General features: G+C 35.6%; 2 protein-coding genes across 7 annotated transcripts in view; one reads left to right on the top strand and one right to left on the bottom strand.

Moving 5' to 3' along the window:
• The window catches only part of LOC143236006 (uncharacterized), a 96,530-nt gene that overhangs the window by 29,199 nt on the left and 48,975 nt on the right, over positions 1 to 18,356 (top strand). For 4 of the 6 annotated variants that reach the window (XM_076474189.1, XM_076474190.1, XM_076474188.1 and 1 more), the window contains 2 exons: positions 11,589 to 11,677; positions 15,810 to 15,877. In XM_076474189.1, coding sequence (XP_076330304.1) covers positions 11,589 to 11,677; positions 15,810 to 15,877 — 157 coding nt within the window. The remainder of the gene's footprint in view (positions 1 to 11,588; positions 11,678 to 15,809; positions 15,878 to 18,356) is intronic. The other 2 variants (XM_076474191.1, XM_076474193.1) reach the window with 1 other exon arrangement.
• On the bottom strand, positions 7,751 to 16,801 carry LOC143236007 (uncharacterized). The gene is made up of 2 exons (XM_076474197.1): positions 16,695 to 16,801; positions 7,751 to 8,611 (listed from the first exon to the last, which is right to left on the bottom strand). The coding sequence occupies exons 1-2, from the start codon at positions 16,742 to 16,744 to the stop codon at positions 8,293 to 8,295; spliced, it is 369 nt and encodes a 122-aa protein (XP_076330312.1). The 5' UTR covers positions 16,745 to 16,801; the 3' UTR covers positions 7,751 to 8,292.

Here is an 18,356-nt window from a genome sequence, read left to right as displayed (position 1 = left end):
GTTTCATGTGCTGAGTCCCAAGGAATGTATAGTCCAGTATGGGTTATTTTTCGGTGGATTTCTGTTTTGAATTGTGTGTTGGTTCTTGTAATTTTGAGGTTAAGAAATGATATTTGATTGCTTTCTTTGAAGTTAATGTTGGGATGTATAGAGTTAATGTGATTGAAAAAATTAAGTGTGTGTTCTGTAGATCTGAATCCCTCAATTATGTCGTCAACATATCTGTACCAGTATAGTGGTGGATGTAATGCTGTGTTAATTGCTTGTGTTTCAACTTGTGCCATAAAAATATTGGCTAGAACTGGTGATACTGGGTTGCCCATGCATAAACCAATATAAAGGAACGCCTTTATACCTATATTAAATATAATAAAATAAATAATATAAAATTATATATTAAAACATCTAACACCGCCCTCTACATTCCGACACTCAGTTACACAACCCCTTCCAAACATGTGGTCAGCTTCCGGTCAGTTACTTCTTTCTTTCTTTGTGAACCTGACGATGACCTAAGAAGGTCGAATCGTTTTTCGCTCTTCTACGTAAAATATTTTCTCAACCCAAATGAGCCGTTTTTGCATATATATTTCTCTACAAGTGGGTTTTCTCGACATCACTGACTGTCAGACTAAGTTAATCCGTTCCAAGAAGTACGGCAACAGTGCCAGGTTAAGTCCATCGGAAATGATTCAAAATGTAAACAAGTGCTATATAAGTTTGTGTTCGTGTATGTAAAGTTTTAATAAATACGCTTGGCTACTAAGATAGTAAAGGTACTTTTGTAACATTTTAAATTAAAAGATAAGTTTTAACTTTGTACGTATTTAAACAATTGTAATCGTAACGTCTTATACCGGGCCCGGCATGGCCAGGTGGTTAAGGCACTCGACTCATATTCCGAAGATCGCGGGTTTGAATCCCCGTCACACCAAACATGTTCGCTCTTTTAGCCGTGAGGGCGTTATAATGTTACGATCAATCCCACTAGTTGTTGGTAAAAGAGTAGCCCAAGAGCTGGCGGTAGGTGTTGATAAATAGCTGCCTTTCCTCCAGCCTTACTCTGCTACTGCCGGGCCTTCTTTTAGTTTGAGTGTTTTTTTGGTTTTTTTCTTCAATGAACATTACTTGCGAGATGAAAGTATTATGTAGCTAAAGCCTTTTTATAATTTTTAAAATGCCTGGGTCTTTGTTTGGGCACTTTTTTGCATTTTCTTGCACGTTTTTCGTGTTCATTAAGATGTTTTAAATTAACGTGATGTGTACCAAGATGTAAACGTGGCCAATTCCCACCGCTGAGCGATGCCGTGGTCAAGACTAAGGTGTGTCTTTGTTTGTGGTCAGTACAGCAGATACTTTTTTACTGATCACTACACTTGACATGCTGACCATATGAAAAGGTAGAGATGCTGGTAAGTAGCCCCCACGTTTTAAAAATATTAATAGTTGTCTTATGACGTGGAAGACGTGATATTCTTCGAAGTTGTAGAGTAGTTTATGCTTAAACATAGTTCTAAGTAAAGGTAGTTCTTTGTCAAAATAGCAAGGTTGGTAATATCAAACTTTTTATTAGACCAAGCTATCTATTTAGATTAAAAACCAAAAAAATTCCCCATATGAGTATAGCTGATTAATATGCTGTTCTCAGGGCTGTGGAAATAATATCGTTTGATGCTCTGGATAACAAGATTTGACTGAGGGCCATTACTTTTACCGTTAATATTAGTTTGTTGGGCAAGATAGTTTGATTCAATTAGTTTCACCGTTAATGTTAGTTCGTTGGTCAAGTTAGTTAGTTAATTTCACTGGCGCAGATAGCCTAGTTGTTTTGCGCCAAAAAACAACAAACTTGTTTCACTGTTGATCTTAGTTCGTTGAACAAGTTTTAGTCTCACCGTTAATGTTAGTTCGTTGGACAAGTTAGTTTGTTTTTCACATGGTCGTTTTTGTTGTTAGAAAACACTTCTAACAGATTTCTAGGGAGCCTTGCATTTTGTTTTACAGACCTAAGTTCCACAAAGACCATCTTCTCTCTTTCCACTATACGGAATGGAATAATGTATTTTGAGCGTTGTAAGTAACTTACCGCTGATCCATCAGTTAGGTGCTCTCGCTATTAACGATATTTTTGGCCGTAAACACAATAATATCTCTCGAGGTTTTGATAGAAATGAATAAAACCCCTATAACCCGTGCGCTTTCGAAAGGTGGACCTTCCTTCCTCAGGGGCAAACTGAAAGCTATTGGGTTATAGGGTTTGTGTACATTTCTGTCAAGACTTTTTGAACCTATGTGTTTTTCTAACACGAAATTTGTCTTAGGAAATTTATGTTCGTTCTAAATCATTATGCTAAGCTAACAGTGTAAAATACTTAATAAATCCCTAGAGTAAAAGTGTAAAATGAACAAATTACAGTAATATAAAATAGATATATTAAACACTAATCAATGTAACATTAAAAGAAAGAGTAGTGTACCTTAATTAGAGGCGTCGAAACCGGCGGTGTAGAAAAAGGGTCCTACTCCATAGTTGACTTGTATAGCAACTGTAAATTATATTATTATGTTAATTTCTTTGGGGGGTGCATACCTCCAGACTCCCTTGAATAGCACGTGAGCTGCTTTTAAAAGGCCCTTAATACTGTCAATCTTTCATTATAAAATTCTGCACATCTAATCACTCATTTTGCAACGCCTTCCTACAGCGCTACTAAAGTTTAGTGAGAAACCTATTGAAATGAATCGTCAATTCAAAAATCAGTAACTTCTGATTTCAGTAATTACAACCTTTCGACTCATAGTATGAATCATCGCGAGTTAAGAGTTACATTCAGAAATTAAATGAATACCCAAACCGTACGATAAATAGTTAAAATCTGGTTTATTTTAGTTAAATATAGAAAGTGTAACAAAAAGAAAAATAGTACACTAAACGTACTATGAGGTTATTTAGTACAAGTAATTCAACTTTAAACTACCTCTCTTATTTAACAAAACACGTGAAGCGTGCAACAGGAAGTTCTGAGTTAAGCCTTCAGCAACAGTTTAGAAATACATTATTAAGGTTACAGGAAGTTCAGTAACAATATTAATAAGACTTAGTAAAGGACGTGATAACAATGGTGATTTTAACAAAGTATTATCAAAAACTAATGTAATTTTACGAATGATATAATGTTACAGTATATATGACACTGTCATAAAGCTTGCATTTATTGTGTGTGTATATATAGTTGTTAAATTAACAGGAAGTAAATGTAATGATAGTGAATACACCGTAATGGTTTAATATAATTATCCTAAAATAGTTTCTAAGAAATCAAACTGTAGATGTGAAAGTTAAATGAAGTTTTCCTATATTTTTCTGCTGCTAAACCAGAAGATCTGACAAGATAATAAATGAATATCTTTTCTCTGAAACAAATCTTAACGTATCTTGCTTTGTGTTGCTAAGAGCGATAAATTTGTTATTTTTGTTTCCAAGTGAAACTTTTGTGTGCTAGTCGTTTAACAATCTTTCATTATTGTGGGCTTGATTAGTTAACTTACTAGTCAGTTCTGTTGTCCACAACAGACTACCGATATAAAGAGCAAGGACCTATAAGATTAAACTATAAGTGGCGGGTTCCTCGGGAAACAGTGGTAGTTTTACGAATTTGCAATAGTAAAATCCGGGGTTTAGTTCCCTGCAGTGGACTCAGCATGTAGCCAACCAAGTGTGGACTTGTTATAAAACAAACTGAATGTTATGGCCGAAAAGAAAGATTGAATATAGAGTTGTTTTGATTCTAAGGGAGCTATCATACTGCATATTTTTAGAAATTAACTCTGCTGAGCATCCTTAATTTTTAATGTATATCGAATTTAATAAGGCTTACTTGAAAGTATTTTTTTTCTGTTCTGTGTCCATTTTATTATTGTTGGTATATTCTATAATTAACTTCAGTCTTCATTATATTGATCATTATTATTAGATGTAACAAATATCACAATATAATATTTAAATAAAATATTTTCGACTGCTTTTTCATAAGAACTATTGTTTGCGACAAGGTCAAGATCCATCTTTTGTATTAGCTTAGAATTTTTAAATCGTTTGTTTTGTGATGTGAGTATAATACATTCAAAAGTTATATACGGAAGAAATGTGGCCTAACCATTTGTATAACCTACCTATCAGCCAACGAAATTACTAGTTTCTTAGTAGAACCAGTTACATGATTATATAAATGTAATGTTGAAACACTTTCGTAGTTATGGAACCAGTAATATCTTATTTTATTGTTTATTAAACTACTTATAAAACTGACGTTAGAGGAATGAGACATCTCTCAGTCATTCCAAATGACAATAGATGTGTCGTATGCCATGTGAGGCGTGAAAGACAGAAGGCGCATGGAAGGACCACATAAGGGTGAACTAAATAAGTAAATATAAAATGATATTTTTAAAAGGAGGATAAAATTCCTGCAGAAGATAGCGTCTTTTGTATACCAAATGCTAGGTTTCTATTATTCCACTCATCATGTGCCTCACAATTCCCCCTCTAGATGACAGTGAAACCGGTAGAAGTGATCCAAGCTATTCTCCTTTTCCACATTTCACTCGAAGTGCATCCTTAACCAAATTTGCTAATACAAGCCTTAATATTTTAAGACTGAACATTATATCAAAGAACAGTTGTCGCTTAACGTGTTATATGTGCTCAAAGCATACACAGGTGGCCTGGCCTGCCTAGTGGTTAGAGCGCTCGTTTCGCAACCTGGAGGTCACGGGTTTGAATTCCCGTCCCACCAAACATGTCCTCTTCTTTCAGTCGTGGGAGCGTTATAATGTGACGGTTAATCTTGTTATTCGTTAGTAAAAGAGTAGCCCCTTATTTGAAGATGGATGGTGATGACTGGCTTTATTCCCTGATGTCATTCATTGCTTAATTAATGACGGCTAACGCAGATAGCCCTCATGTAGCTTTGCGCGAAATTCATAAAACCCGTTCTCTGCTGTTACAGCGGTAAGTCTACGGATTTACAACGCTAAAATCAGGGTTTGATCTTCCTCGGTGGACTTAGCAGATAACCTGATGTGGCTTTCCTATAAGAAAACACACACGCAGAACAAACCAAACCATACTCTGGTGTAACTTGAACACGATTCTATCTGGTTTTTATTAAAGTATTGTCATGAGTACAGTGTTACTAAAAGTATCTTTGAAAGAAATATGTACCGACTCGTGCCAGATAGTGAATGCATAGTTTAAGACGAAAAGCCATATTATCTGTAACAGAACGAATGTGATTGATTTCTAGGAGAACTCATATATCATGTATTTGGACATATGAGGTCTGTTCAAAAAATACGCGGACTGTTTGAATTGCGCGGCTCCAGTTGGTTTTAGGGGAATCCGCTTGGTGTCGCTAGGTTCGAACAGATCAGCTGATTACGACATTTCCCGATTGCAGATATCTTCATTTGTGTATTAGCTAAGCGGTTTTAAGTGAAGTGCGATTTTTTTCGTTTGAAGGATTTCAGAATGAATGACCTGAAGGAGCAGCGACTTGCTGTGAAATTTTGTGTTAAACTTGGAAAATCTGCGACTGAAACTTTTGCTATGCTTAACACGGCTTACGGTGATGTTGCTATGAAGCGTACGGCATGTTTCAAGTGGCATGAACGTTTTAAGGATGGTCGACAGTCCATTGAAGATGATGAGCGTCCTGGACGTCCTTCCACGTCAACTGACGACCCGCACGTCGACAAAATCAACACCCTGGTGCGGGCAAATCGATGTCTGACTGTCAGGGAGCTTGCTGAAGAGTGTGGGATATTAGTTGGATCTTGTTACGAGATTTTGACCGAAAAATTGAAGATGCACCGCGTTGCTGCGAAATTTGTGCCACGCCTGATGACGGACGAACAAAAAGCCCATCGCGTCCAGGTTTGTCAGGAACTGCTTTATCGTTCAGAAGAAGATGAAAACTTCTTGTCAAGGATCATAACAGGTGATGAATCATGGGTTTATGGTTATGACATTGAAACGAAGGTCCAATCGTCCCAGTGGATGGGTGAAACATCCCCCAGACCCAAAAAAGCTCGCCAAGTTCGATCCAAGGTCAAGGTGATGCTGACAGTTTTCTTCGATGCTAAGGGTGTTGTTCACCACGAGTATCTCCCCGAAGGCTCCACAGTGAACCAGACTTACTACATTGAAGTTCTGAAACGTCTGAGGAGTGGCGACTGGTTTTTCCATCACGACAACGCTCCAGCCCATTCAGCCCTCAGAACTCGTGAGTTTTTGGCCAAACACTCTATCACTGTTTTTCCTCATCCCCCCTACTCACTTGACCTTGCTCCTTGCGATTTTTTCTTGTTCCCCAAACTCAAAAGACCCTTGAAAGGAAGAAGATTTGAGACGATTCCCGAGATTAAGGCAAATGCGACGAAGGAGCTGGAGGACATTACAAAAGAAGCGTACCAGGACTGTTTCAACAAGTGGAAACATCGTTGGGATAAGTGTGTGCGTTGGGGAGGAGAGTACTTTGAAGGGGTCCCAGACCTGTAACTTCTAAATAAAGTACATTTTATTTTATGACGTCAGTCCGCGTATTTTTTGAACAGACCTCGTATCAGTTGATAAGAATTGATATTTAACGTAACTCGTCTTTTAACACGAGATGGCTCGATATGGCCAGGTGGTTAAAGCGCTCGACTTGTAATCCGAGGATCGCGAGTTCGAATACCTGTCACATCAAACATGCTCGCCCTTTCAGCCATGGGGCGTTACAATGTGACGGTCAATCCCACTATTCGTTGGTAAAAGAAGAGCTCAAGAGTTGGAGGTGAGTGGTGACGACTAGTTGCCTTCCCTCTTGCCTTATACTGCTAAATTAGGGATGGCTCGCGCAGATAACCTTCGTATAGCTTTGCGCGAAATTCAAAACAAGTAAACTTCACCGGACACCTTCAGATAAAAGGGAAAAATAATATTACTGCCCTAGTTTTAAATTGTACATATGTGTATATATACAAAAAAGTATCAAGGATGTATTTCAATTACAATTTGCACAGTTAGAAGACTCTTGTAAAACCAGTAATGATTTTCTCCACTAGTTCATATTTTGTTAATAACAATAAAGATGATATCCATCACACATTCCGAAATGGCGAAAATTCACACCTGATGTTGTGATTAGAGGATTTAAGGACACTTTGGATATCCTTCTCAAACTTGTGTAAACCAGATGCCACTGTACTAAATGGATAACACTGATTCTACAAGGGAATAAAAGCTTTCTCCGAAGGTGCGTTGGTTGGAAGAAGCGCTAAATGATTCCACAAAGCAGTGGAAACTACTGAATAAGGTATTTATTGATTTAAGATTCCTTTCAGAGACGTCATTGTGAAGAATTGTCAGAAAGACACAGAAGCTAATTCTGTTATCGAACAACACAACACATCACAGACGATGATGTGGGTAAATACTAAAGCAGGTGTTATAAGTTAGATTTTTAACAGTTGTCTGAAAAAATGCTCGTAGTAACTGACACTGGGTGCACATCATCTGAAACACCTGGTGTCATACAACCAAGAGCCATCTATCTTGGGGGTTTCTAACTTTTTTATTGCGATTTTCTTCAAGGCTTTAAACGCTTCGGCTAAGGATTTCCACTTTATGATTTAGTAGAAATTTTAAGTAATTGCCACTCTAAGGTAGCTTGCTTTTAAAGAAAAGAAAATTCAAAAATAAACATTATGTATTCATATTTATTGTGATAGATAAAATCGTCACTGAAAGTACAGCTTTAACCAGTGTCAGGAAACTATTATATAAAGAAAAATATTTCCACATGTGGTAAAGATTCTCCGGAGGCTGTCTCGTGGACTCCAGTTTGAGAACCATTGACTTCCTAATGATGGACTGTTTGATACATGGGTCAGTACTGGGATTGGTATGCTTAACTTGCGAAGATTCAGTCTTGCCGTGTGGACCCCAGTTTGGGATTTATTGATCTATCTGAAAATGGATTGTTTGACACACGTGCCAGTACTGGAAGGGATAACCTTTTCCTTGCAAAGTTTTAGTCTTGTCTTGCAGACCTTAGTTGGGGTACCATTGATCTGTCTAAGGTGGACTCTTGTATTATTTGATACAAAGCTAATATTGGAAAAAGTGTAACAGAAGGTATAATTTGGTATTAGTGTTTGCTAATCATGCTTAGTGATTCTATCTATTAAAAAAATTGCTGCATGAAAAATGTAAATTGAATTTTTCATTACGAAATTACGATTATTTGCTTATTCAATTCTTAACAGCAGATGAGAAGATATTAATCTTGTTGAACCATTTGTTTTATTTAGATGATCCAAATCGCTTCGTACAGTCACAAACAAATAGTAAAGAAAGTCTTTAAAAATCTTGCATGACGAAAGAGAAAAGGCAACATAACTACTAGTGTGGGTAGGAAGAAAAAGTTTAGAAATTAAGTTTGTTTTGATGATTTGAATGTGTGAACATAAAATAATGTATTCACTTGCCTTTTTGTTGTTGTCCTGTGACGTGTATAGCCTCTTGAAGATGTACAAGTCAAACGTAAAGCAAAGAACAGGAAATGTGCTGAAAATTGAACAATTTTGACAAAAAAGTCATTCTACCTTTAACATAATATTAGCAATGAGAAATATGAAAAAATATGAAATGAGTATTAAAGCACTGCACGCAAAGTGGAATATACTTGTAGCTTTTTGCGAGATTACACAAAATGAAAACGAAAAAAATAATGAGTGTCAAGTAATATATGAAACCATACATTATTGAGGATTACATTTTGAAATTATTATTAATTATTCTGAAAGACATAATTAAGATAGTATTTATTTATTATGATGCCTCTCGATTCCATGAAGGAACATAGGGTCGCAATTGCTTGCGGATTCATTAACAGGCTGGTTTTTTAAGTGAGTAAATTGTTAGCCTACTGCACAACCCCCAACCAGAAGGAGAAACCTGAGCCGTCCCTAATTTTGCAGTGTAAGACTAGAGGGAAGGCAGCTAGTCATCACCACCCACCACAAAATCTTAAGGCCAATGAACATAAAGAAAATATATGCATTTTGCGTTGTTAGACTCAATTACTGATTTGAGTAGAGGTTCGAAAGATGAAAATAAGAAAAGGGAAAATAAAAAAAAAACCTTTTATCATTTAATAGGGAAAATGTGAACACTGTGAAATTAGCCTAAATACTAGCTGGTCAAAAGTTTAAGACCATACCAAAAAGAAGTCCTAAATAGGGTAGGAAATGCCCAACAAGAGGTCTCAGTAGTGAGTTGCACGGCCGTCATTGCGAATAACTTCAAACATTCGCTTTGGCATGGTCGATATAAGCATATGCAGAAGGTTGGCTGTAACGTTATTCCAAGTGGTGAAGATGGCTTCACGAAAATCATGCACTGTTTGGAATTGACGTCCGTTTCTATAGACTTCCATTGCCATTCACCCCCAAACATTTTCAATGGGGTTCAGTTCGAGCGAACATGCTGGATGGTCCAAAAGAATCACGTTATTCATCATGAAAAAGTCCTACGGGCATTTTGGATTGCAGCGTTGTCCTGCTGAAAGATTTAGTCATTTCCACACAAACGAGGGCCTTCAGTTGATAAGGATGCTCTCTCCAACATGCCAATGTTGCCAGCTGCTGTTTGACGCCCCTGTATAATCTGAATCTCCATTGCCCCATGGAAAGAGAAAGCATCCCAGATCATGATGGAAACTTTTCCACTGTGTCTTGTAAAAAAATGTCTCCGGTGGGATATCCTTATCGTGCCAGTAACGTTGGAAGCCATCTGGACCATCCAAGTTAAATTTTTTCTCATCAGAGAACAAAACCTTTGCTTACTTTTCTACGTCCAATTTTGGTGCTTTTCAGCAAAGTTTAACCGAGCTGTTTCGTGGTGTGGCCTTTGAAGACGTTTATGGTTTTTAAAGCATTTTTCTCGTAGATGCCGTCTTATTGTTCTTGAGCTGCATTCTGCGTCCGTAAGGGCCTTAATCTGGTTTGACGATCGGCTGGTGTCATGCCGGACAACCCATCGAATCCTCTTGCTCAATGCCGGCGAAATTTTCATGGGCCAACCACTTGAATTTCTCGTTACTTATCCCTCAGGGTCTTTTAAGACATTTGCAACAGCAGTTTTACTCTGCCCAATCTCATCAGCGATGGCACGTTGAGAGAGACCTTGCTTTTGCAGCTCGACAATTCTGCCACGTTCAAACTCTGTCAACTTTTTAGCCTTTGCCATGTTTTCACTCAATGTAACACAGGAGATGTCAGTCGGAGATGTTGACAACGCTAATGCTTGAACACAAATGACTAAATTTCGTTACGTGTTTACCGATTAACGCTTCGTTTCAGTTTGGTCTTAAACTTTTTACCAACTGGTATTTAGACTAACTTCATAGAGTTCACATTTTCCCTGTTAAACGCTTAAAAAGTTTTTTATTTTTATTTCCCTTTTCTTATTTTCATCTTTCGAAGCTCTACTCAAATAAGTGGTTGAGTCTAACAACGCAAAATGCATACTTTTTTTTATGTTCATTGGCCTTAAAATTTTGGCCAGCAATGCATGTGTGTGTGTGTGTGTATGAATATATATTAGTTTATTATAACCTAAAAACAAACCAAAAGAAAAATAAATAATAAATAAAAAACGCTGCACTAATTAAAAATATTCCAGGGTACAAGCTGTAATGTGGGATATAAAATGTACTCTGGGTTTTGGAGGTAACTTCGGAAGTAGGACCCACATTACAGTTGGGGATACACTTATTGACTATACTACTAGTCAAATCTCAGTGGGAAAGATAACATCAAAATTGTGTATTTAACGTTCGTGTTTCAAATAATAAGACATACGTTATATGTTCATATGTTAATTTTTGAATTTCTTTAATATATCAATATTGTTTGAACAATGTGTAAAACGTTGGTAAAGCAAAGACGTGTCACAAACATTTATCTTTACCAACATACATGTAGCGTTAGTGTCTGTGCTGTGAAGGGGCGTTTATTGAAAAAAAAAACCAAAAAAAATCAATAGTATACATTGTGTTATTATTATTATTTAAAGTAGCTTAGTTCATGTGAATGGTTGAACAATGGTATGATATAATCGACATAACTTTTACGATGTAAATATTTCGATAAGTTTCAACACTAATCTCTGATGGACATGTATAAAGAGCTTTTAAAAGAAAGAAAGAAACAAACAAAACTCTGTCACTTTATTATAGCTTCCTTGTCTTTAATTTCACAGTCGTCATTTCATAATATGGATCGACGGTTTTATTTTTTGTGTGCATGCACTTTGGGATCTTGTGTGGACTAGATAAGTGGCGGTCAAATCTTTCGTGTCTTTAATTTTACAGTGGTCGTGTCATTGTATAGCTCCATGTTTTTGGTTCTTGTATGTATGCAATGTCTTTCTGAATTTAGTAACGAAAACGTAAATAACAAATGATCGTCTGTGGATGACTTGCTTGTGTTTTACTCAGTTAAAAAACAAACGGTGAAACATAATGTTTTGTTTTTTATAGCGAGTGTTACTTTGTTGTAAAAGGAGCAGCTGTGATTCTTCCTCATGACGAATGTCTACATTTACATCGTCGTTCTTTTTCTAATGGAGGTAAGACATCTATTTGTAAAATCTATTTATGCTTGTTATTGTGTCTTACGCTTCATATTTACTAACTCATGAAATACATATACGCCTTCATTCTGTTAAGTAGCGAGCTTATAATACTTAAAAGTAGAGAAGGTTTGAAATGCTTTCAGCAAAGTATGAAAATAATGAAAATGTACTAGGTCTGCTTTCGGCTGATGGTTTAATTGACAGGTAGCGTGGATTTACCATTATATATGATCATCATAATATGGTCTGGATACGTGTAAGAAAAAAAAAAAAAGAGTATATATTATCCTCAGCGGTTTTTCTGTGTATTTAAATAATGTTTGATATTTTATATTAATTTCTTTGAAGTTATAGGCCAAAGTTTAGACTTTATGATACTGGGTCATCCATGTCGTAGTGGCTAGTGTGCGCGGACTGGAAATTCGAGGATTCGTGACTTGCGAATATGTGCTTCGCAGTCCGCACTTGGGGTCGTGTGCATACTGTATGACTGGCAGTCACATCTTAATATTCGGGTGGATGAGAGCTGCCTGTAAGATATAGTTGTGTTCATGTCGTTAACTGACGACACCTGTCCTTGTTTATCAATTCAAACCGAGGGACAGCTCTACACTTGAAGGTAGCTCTTGCGTATCCTCAAGCGAAAATTATAAACAAAGAAACGAATAAACTTTATAACATATGCACAGGAAAGCATCACCGAATTAGGTTGTGTTAGTATTATTTCGTTTTTATGCCAAAATTCTACAGTAAAAATCGAAACCAAAACTACACCAACACCAGATGTGTACGTCGTGGTAATCGTGGTGTCTCAAGTGAACAAAACTAATTGTTTACTTGGAACACAATATTCTAACCATGAAACGAACATTAGCTATTGAGCGAATTTTTGTATTCAGTTAGAAATTTAGAAAGAACATATTTAAATATTGATAGCAAAAATTCGAACACCTTAAATTGGTTATAAACAATAATGACTTTCATTTTTATTACCATTAGGTCCGACTCTTCCAAATAATTTTTTTTCTGTTATTACGAACGTCAAAGATTGGATAATTACCCCCTTTATTAGAAACCAGTATTATATAGAAGGTACGTTGATGTACCCACCCCACGAAAAGAAGTCCAAGAGTTAACGATAGGTAGTAATGACTAGCTGCTTTCCTTCTAGCCTCTCACTGCTAAATTAGAGACATCTAGCGCAGATAGCCCTAGTGTAGTTTCGCGCGAACATTCGAAACAAACCAAACGTTGGTGTGATAACTTTTCCACTCTTTCACAACACTGGTAACGCCAAGAACAATACGTATACTAACATCCATGTATAAACTTTACATTTGAGATGGAAGAAAACAGTTACTTGGCATTTCTTATTAAACGTCCAAGTAAACAAAATAAACAATATCTTTGCCGTATTTATTTACTGTATGAAAACATTCACTGACGTATACACTTGTTTCGGTGGTTATATACCAGACCCCTTCAAACATAACATTGTTCAAAATCACCTATCCAGCAGTATATGTTGTGGCTACTTATGTCTTCACTCAGAAATTTCAAAATTTCTTAACATATTACAAAATAATGTTTATCTCCATAATTCCTTGCTCTCTATCACACGAAAATTATAGATAGATTAGATTCTATCAAAAAGCTACACTCTGTCCTAAAATACCCACTAATTTTTATCATTATTTTCATTCAGTTTTAAACTCAAATGTGAAATTCAAAAACTAATCAAAACGTATTTCCTATAAATTAAGCTACGTTTAGTATTTAGGTCAACATTTAGAATTAAAAATATGTTTAAAATAAAAGACGATTTACCCATTCCTATGCGCTGGTGTGTCGTATATAAATACACTTGTGGCAGCTGTAGAGCTACTTACCTGTATTGGTATAACTACACGTCACCTACAAGTTCGTGCTCACGAGTACATGGGAATTTCAGGTAGAAGCGTATATAAGATAACAAATTCACCCGAGTCTTGTATCCGATTGTACAGTGTGAATAACAACCATCCCATACTTCTAGAAACTTTAAAATTCTCGACTCTAGAAACCACAGGTTACGAACTATTTACTAATGATTACCCAGAACTAAATAATAACATTAACCACTCGCTCTTGTGATTAATGCAATTAATTCCGAATTTTCAGTGTTTTTAATACGAAAATTCGCTCAATAACTAATGTTGTTGTTGTAGTTAGAATATTGTGAACTAACTTATTTTTAAGGATTCAACAAATTCTGAAACGTGCGTAATTAGATGTTTGTTGACACTGAAGTGTTTTTAATATTTATTTATGCATGTGTGTTGATTACAGTCGATGATAACATATGAATCACACACATACATACAAATATAAAGTGTAAATATTGTAATTAATTCACTAATTCAGCTTCTACATAGTCCTTAAATACCCTAACAAATTTATCAGCAGCATCTTTGTTAGAACTGGCATCCTCCTCATGTCTCACCACACTATGTATGCCACTTCTCTTCCTAAACTTTTCAAACCACCCCCTACTAGCCTTAAAGGCATTACTTGTGTCAGCACTCGTTCCAGGGGTGTTTTTCAGGAGATCAGCATGCAACTGCTTTGCTTTCTCACAAATGATGATCTCAGAAATGCTATCACCAGTTAACTGTTTTTAGTTTACTCAAATCAACAACAGTTTTTCTACCTCTTCCATTGTTTGTGATCTTTGTTTCGTAAACACTGTCACTCCTTTTGCAATATCAGCTCCTTTGATGACCTCTTTATTTTTCAGTATGGTGCAGACTGTAGATTTTGCCATACCAAACTGTGTAGCAAGGTCAGACACGCGAACACCACTCTCATACTTCGCTATGAGATCTTTTTTCACCTCTATTGTGGCTCTAACAACTTTTCTTTTTTGGTTTGCTGTTTTCATTAACCTTTTTTGACCCCATGGTGGCTTATTTAATCAGAATATTTAGAAAAACAAAGAAAAACGAGAACGTTCACAGCAGAATTTAGCGGGGGTGTGGACTGAGCGACAGGTGCGGGTAAAATGTTTTGGGCAAGCTTGGCGTGAGTCGAACATGGTCGAAGGGTCTTTCGGGTCATCAGTCGGGTTATTTCGGGAGTTCGGGCCACGACAGCTTGGTTCGATCACCGAGATATTTTTTTCTAAAACAATATGTTCGAAAACCGAATTGTTCGAGAAGGGAGTCGTTCGAGAACCCAGGTACCACTGTTTAGTGAACATATTCACTGTAATTTTCAGCTTTTATGCAAGGTGTCACAATTGTGCATACTTTTCAGAAAACTTTCCATTATTTCTGTAATGCGCGCATGTGCTTCCATATACGTAAGTTAAAAACAAAGTAAAATTTCCTAATGTAAGGAATTTCTCAGAAATAGTACAAACCTTTGTTAAGTGAAATAACAATTTTGATTATATATTGTACTTTTCTATTACCATAGTACCTTATTCGTTTATTGTTAAATGTATACTCAGAGCTCATTTGGCAGGCTACGTAGTTGCTTTTGGCCTAAGTAATTTTCATTCGCATGTAACAGCATAATACCGTCAAAGTTCAATGACCTTGTTTGTTAATTAACAGATGAAATTACTTAGTTACTAGGTAAACTATAAAACAGAGCAGTAGACGCTTTATCAGTCTTCGTAGTCGTGACCGCACCGTCACCAGGGAAGAATAAAGGGTGTGTGTGTGTCTATCGTTTTTTAATAGTCGTTTCCTCAGTAGCCACTTAATTTTCACGCTTTCGTCCTGGCCGTGCAATTGTTAGAGGAAGCGGCTTCATCCCGAATTAAAGTTAGGTCAAGTGTTGTAAGTGCAATGAATAATAAGACATTTTAAGACGTGATAGGTCTGAAACTGGGTAGCGGTAGAGTTGGTTTTTTTTCTATATTAGCCTAAAGATCAGTTAGATAAAGGAAATTGAATACTCACATTCTAGTTTTAAAATACTTGACACTAGCCATACCTGTGCTACTTGATATAAGATACTGATATATTTAAATTTTAACTCAAAACCCTATCGTTTCTTTAGGTATTTTTTAAGAATAAATAACGTTTTAGTATAGAGTATGGGAAATAAAATATTGTATTCTGCATTTTCTTCATTTTAGCTGGAGATCTTCAGAAACACTTACAGTCAATGTTTTATCTACTTCGTCCAGAGGATACATTAAAAATTGTAAGTGTCTTTAAATCTATTTTAATTCGCCAGCTTCCTGTTTAAACACGTGTTAGTACTAATTTTGATCTGCAATCAAAATGTAATTATTTAAAATCAAAGTGTAGAAGTCATGTTTTTCCCATAACTTCGTAACTTTTAAGCAATTAAAAAAGTGTGCTTATTAGTTATGATAGTATGGCATTGTCTAGTTAGTGTGTTCGAACCTTGTTACTGAAGATATCTTCCCTTTCAGCCACTTGGATTCTATATGTAACGTGTTGGGCAAACTTTCTGCCCATTGGTAAAAAAAAGTAGACAGAGTTAGCGCTGGGTGGTGTTTATTAACTTGCCAAACTTCTAGTCTACCACTTCAAAGTTAGTCATAGCTAGCATACATAGCCTTCAAGTAATTTTGAACAAAATTCAATAAACAAACAAATAGTTGTGATTTAATTGTAAAATTGTTTAAAATTGTCAAATTTCTTGTATGTTAAACTAGACTTTGGTAAGAAAGTCTTTTAGATTTTTTTTAACATTTTGTTAACAGTTTTGTAACTGAAATTATTCTTTAGATTAAGATGAAATTTACATAATATTAAAGATCCTTTCCATTCTTTGCAAGTGTGTGTATTCAGTATTAAATACTTTTCTTTACTGAATTGAAAATGTCGTAATCCTTGTATATAGGGTAGCTATGAGTTGTAGAATATGAAATTTCATTACATTAAATAATATTGACTAATGGCCGTTTACTATTTATTGCCTTTAAGTAGCTTTTGTCAACAACTGGCACAGTTGAAGTAGAGGTTGAGAAAAGTTTTATGATGTACCTTACCTCTGTGACTCAACAGGTGGACTTGACAATTTCTGCACTGGTTGTGCCATTGAGTGATTTCAGATGTTTCAGTTGAACAAAAACCCATTCTTCTGTGGGAAGTTGTTATAAAAATACATGAATAGCAAAACATACAAGCATTTGTAAATTAATATGAAAATGTATGTAAAACATTCAGAAATGGAATGTTTAGCTTATAACAAAAACATGTGGAAAAGGGAAGGAAGAGTAAAAAAGACTATTAAAGTAAAGGATGTAAAAATATGATTCCCTCTAACCCGAGTGCTTTCCAAAGGTGAGCAAACTAAGAAAGCTACTGAAGAAGAAGGATATGCATTTTGAAGGTATTTGGATTATAGGGTATTGTATTTATGCATTAAATTAATTTCTTGAACCTATGTGTTTTCCTAACAACATGAAGATAGTGGATGTGGTGGGCTTTGTTATTTCATGTAGTTTCAAAAAATTATGGAAAACTATGGTTTTTGATGCCTGATAATTTATTTATGTTTTCCAAAATTAGGCCCGGCTTAGCCAGATGGTTAGGGAGCTTGGCTCGCAATCTGATAGTCCTGGGTTCAAATTCTAGGCTCACCAAACATGCTCGCTTTTTCGCTCATGAGGCATTATGATGTGATGGTTAATCCTGCTATTAGTTGCTAAAAGAGTTAGTAGTGCCTTCCCTCTTTTCTTTCACTGCTAAATTCAAGCATTTGAGCTAACATTGTGCTATATTTGGTGCTAGCAAAACAAAACATTATTTTTGAGAAGTTTTAGGTAGAATTCAAATACAAATGCTTTAAAACATACTTTTGTTGATATTGTATTATTCCAGGATTTCGGTGTTGACGAGCTTTTTTTTTCTGTTTAAACAGTTATAAAAAATCTCTCAGTACTTATGGGTTAAAATAGTTGATAAAGCATAAGAAAACATTCAATACTACTACTTATATTTTTAAAATCTCTGGTATAGTACTGCAGGAAGAACAGATCAATAGAAAATTCCACACACAATCTACCTAGTCTCAATGCTCGTTATGTGTGTGTTTGCTATTATTTATATAACAGTGTTTGATTGTATAGTTTTTTCTATTGTTTCTACACAAATGTTTTTTACTGATAACATTTACAGAATTCTTGTATAAATTGAAAGTAATGGCATTGAAAGATAAAGACAAGGACCTGTTACAAATTTCTTATAATTAGTGAGGTATTGTTTTCTTATGTATGTCTTTACTGTCATGTGATCGTGTCACTGAAGGATAAAGACAAGGACCTATTAAAAACTTCTTATAATTAGTTAAGTATTGTTTCCTTATGTATGTCTTTGTTGTTATGTGATCGTGGCATTGAAGGATAAAGACAAGGACCTGTTACAAACTGTTGAAAAACACTGAACATTTTTGTATCGTATGTATAGAAAATTGTTATTATGCAAGTTTTCTGTGCATGTGATTGGTTATTTAAGCTGTGAGCTGCATTGATGAAATCAACAATATTTTACTCTAGGTAGCTTTTAATAGAGCTTACCGTTGTTGATATCTCGGAATCGTGATGGTATATACATCACTGTTTTTGTGTGTGTATGTCTACATATATAATATCTCAAGGAATGATGAATTTTTTATATTACTTATTGTGAAGTGCAGAAAATGCAATAGA

This window comes from Tachypleus tridentatus, chromosome 13, assembly GCF_004210375.1.
Source record: "Tachypleus tridentatus isolate NWPU-2018 chromosome 13, ASM421037v1, whole genome shotgun sequence".
Lineage (NCBI taxonomy): Eukaryota > Metazoa > Arthropoda > Merostomata > Xiphosura > Limulidae > Tachypleus > Tachypleus tridentatus.
Note: the sequence above shows the minus strand (reverse complement) of the source record. Positions and strands in the feature narration are given on the sequence as shown.

Bases quoted from the DNA above. Each gene is read 5' to 3' on its own strand.
- LOC143236007 (XM_076474197.1), bottom strand. From the start codon at position 16,744: ATGGCACAACCAGTGCAGAAATTGTCAAGTCCACCTGTTGAGTCACAG. The intron at 8,612-16,694 runs GTAAGGTACATC...TTCAATTTTCAG, and splicing joins CCACCTGTTGAGTCACAGAG to CACATTTCCTGTTCTTTGCT.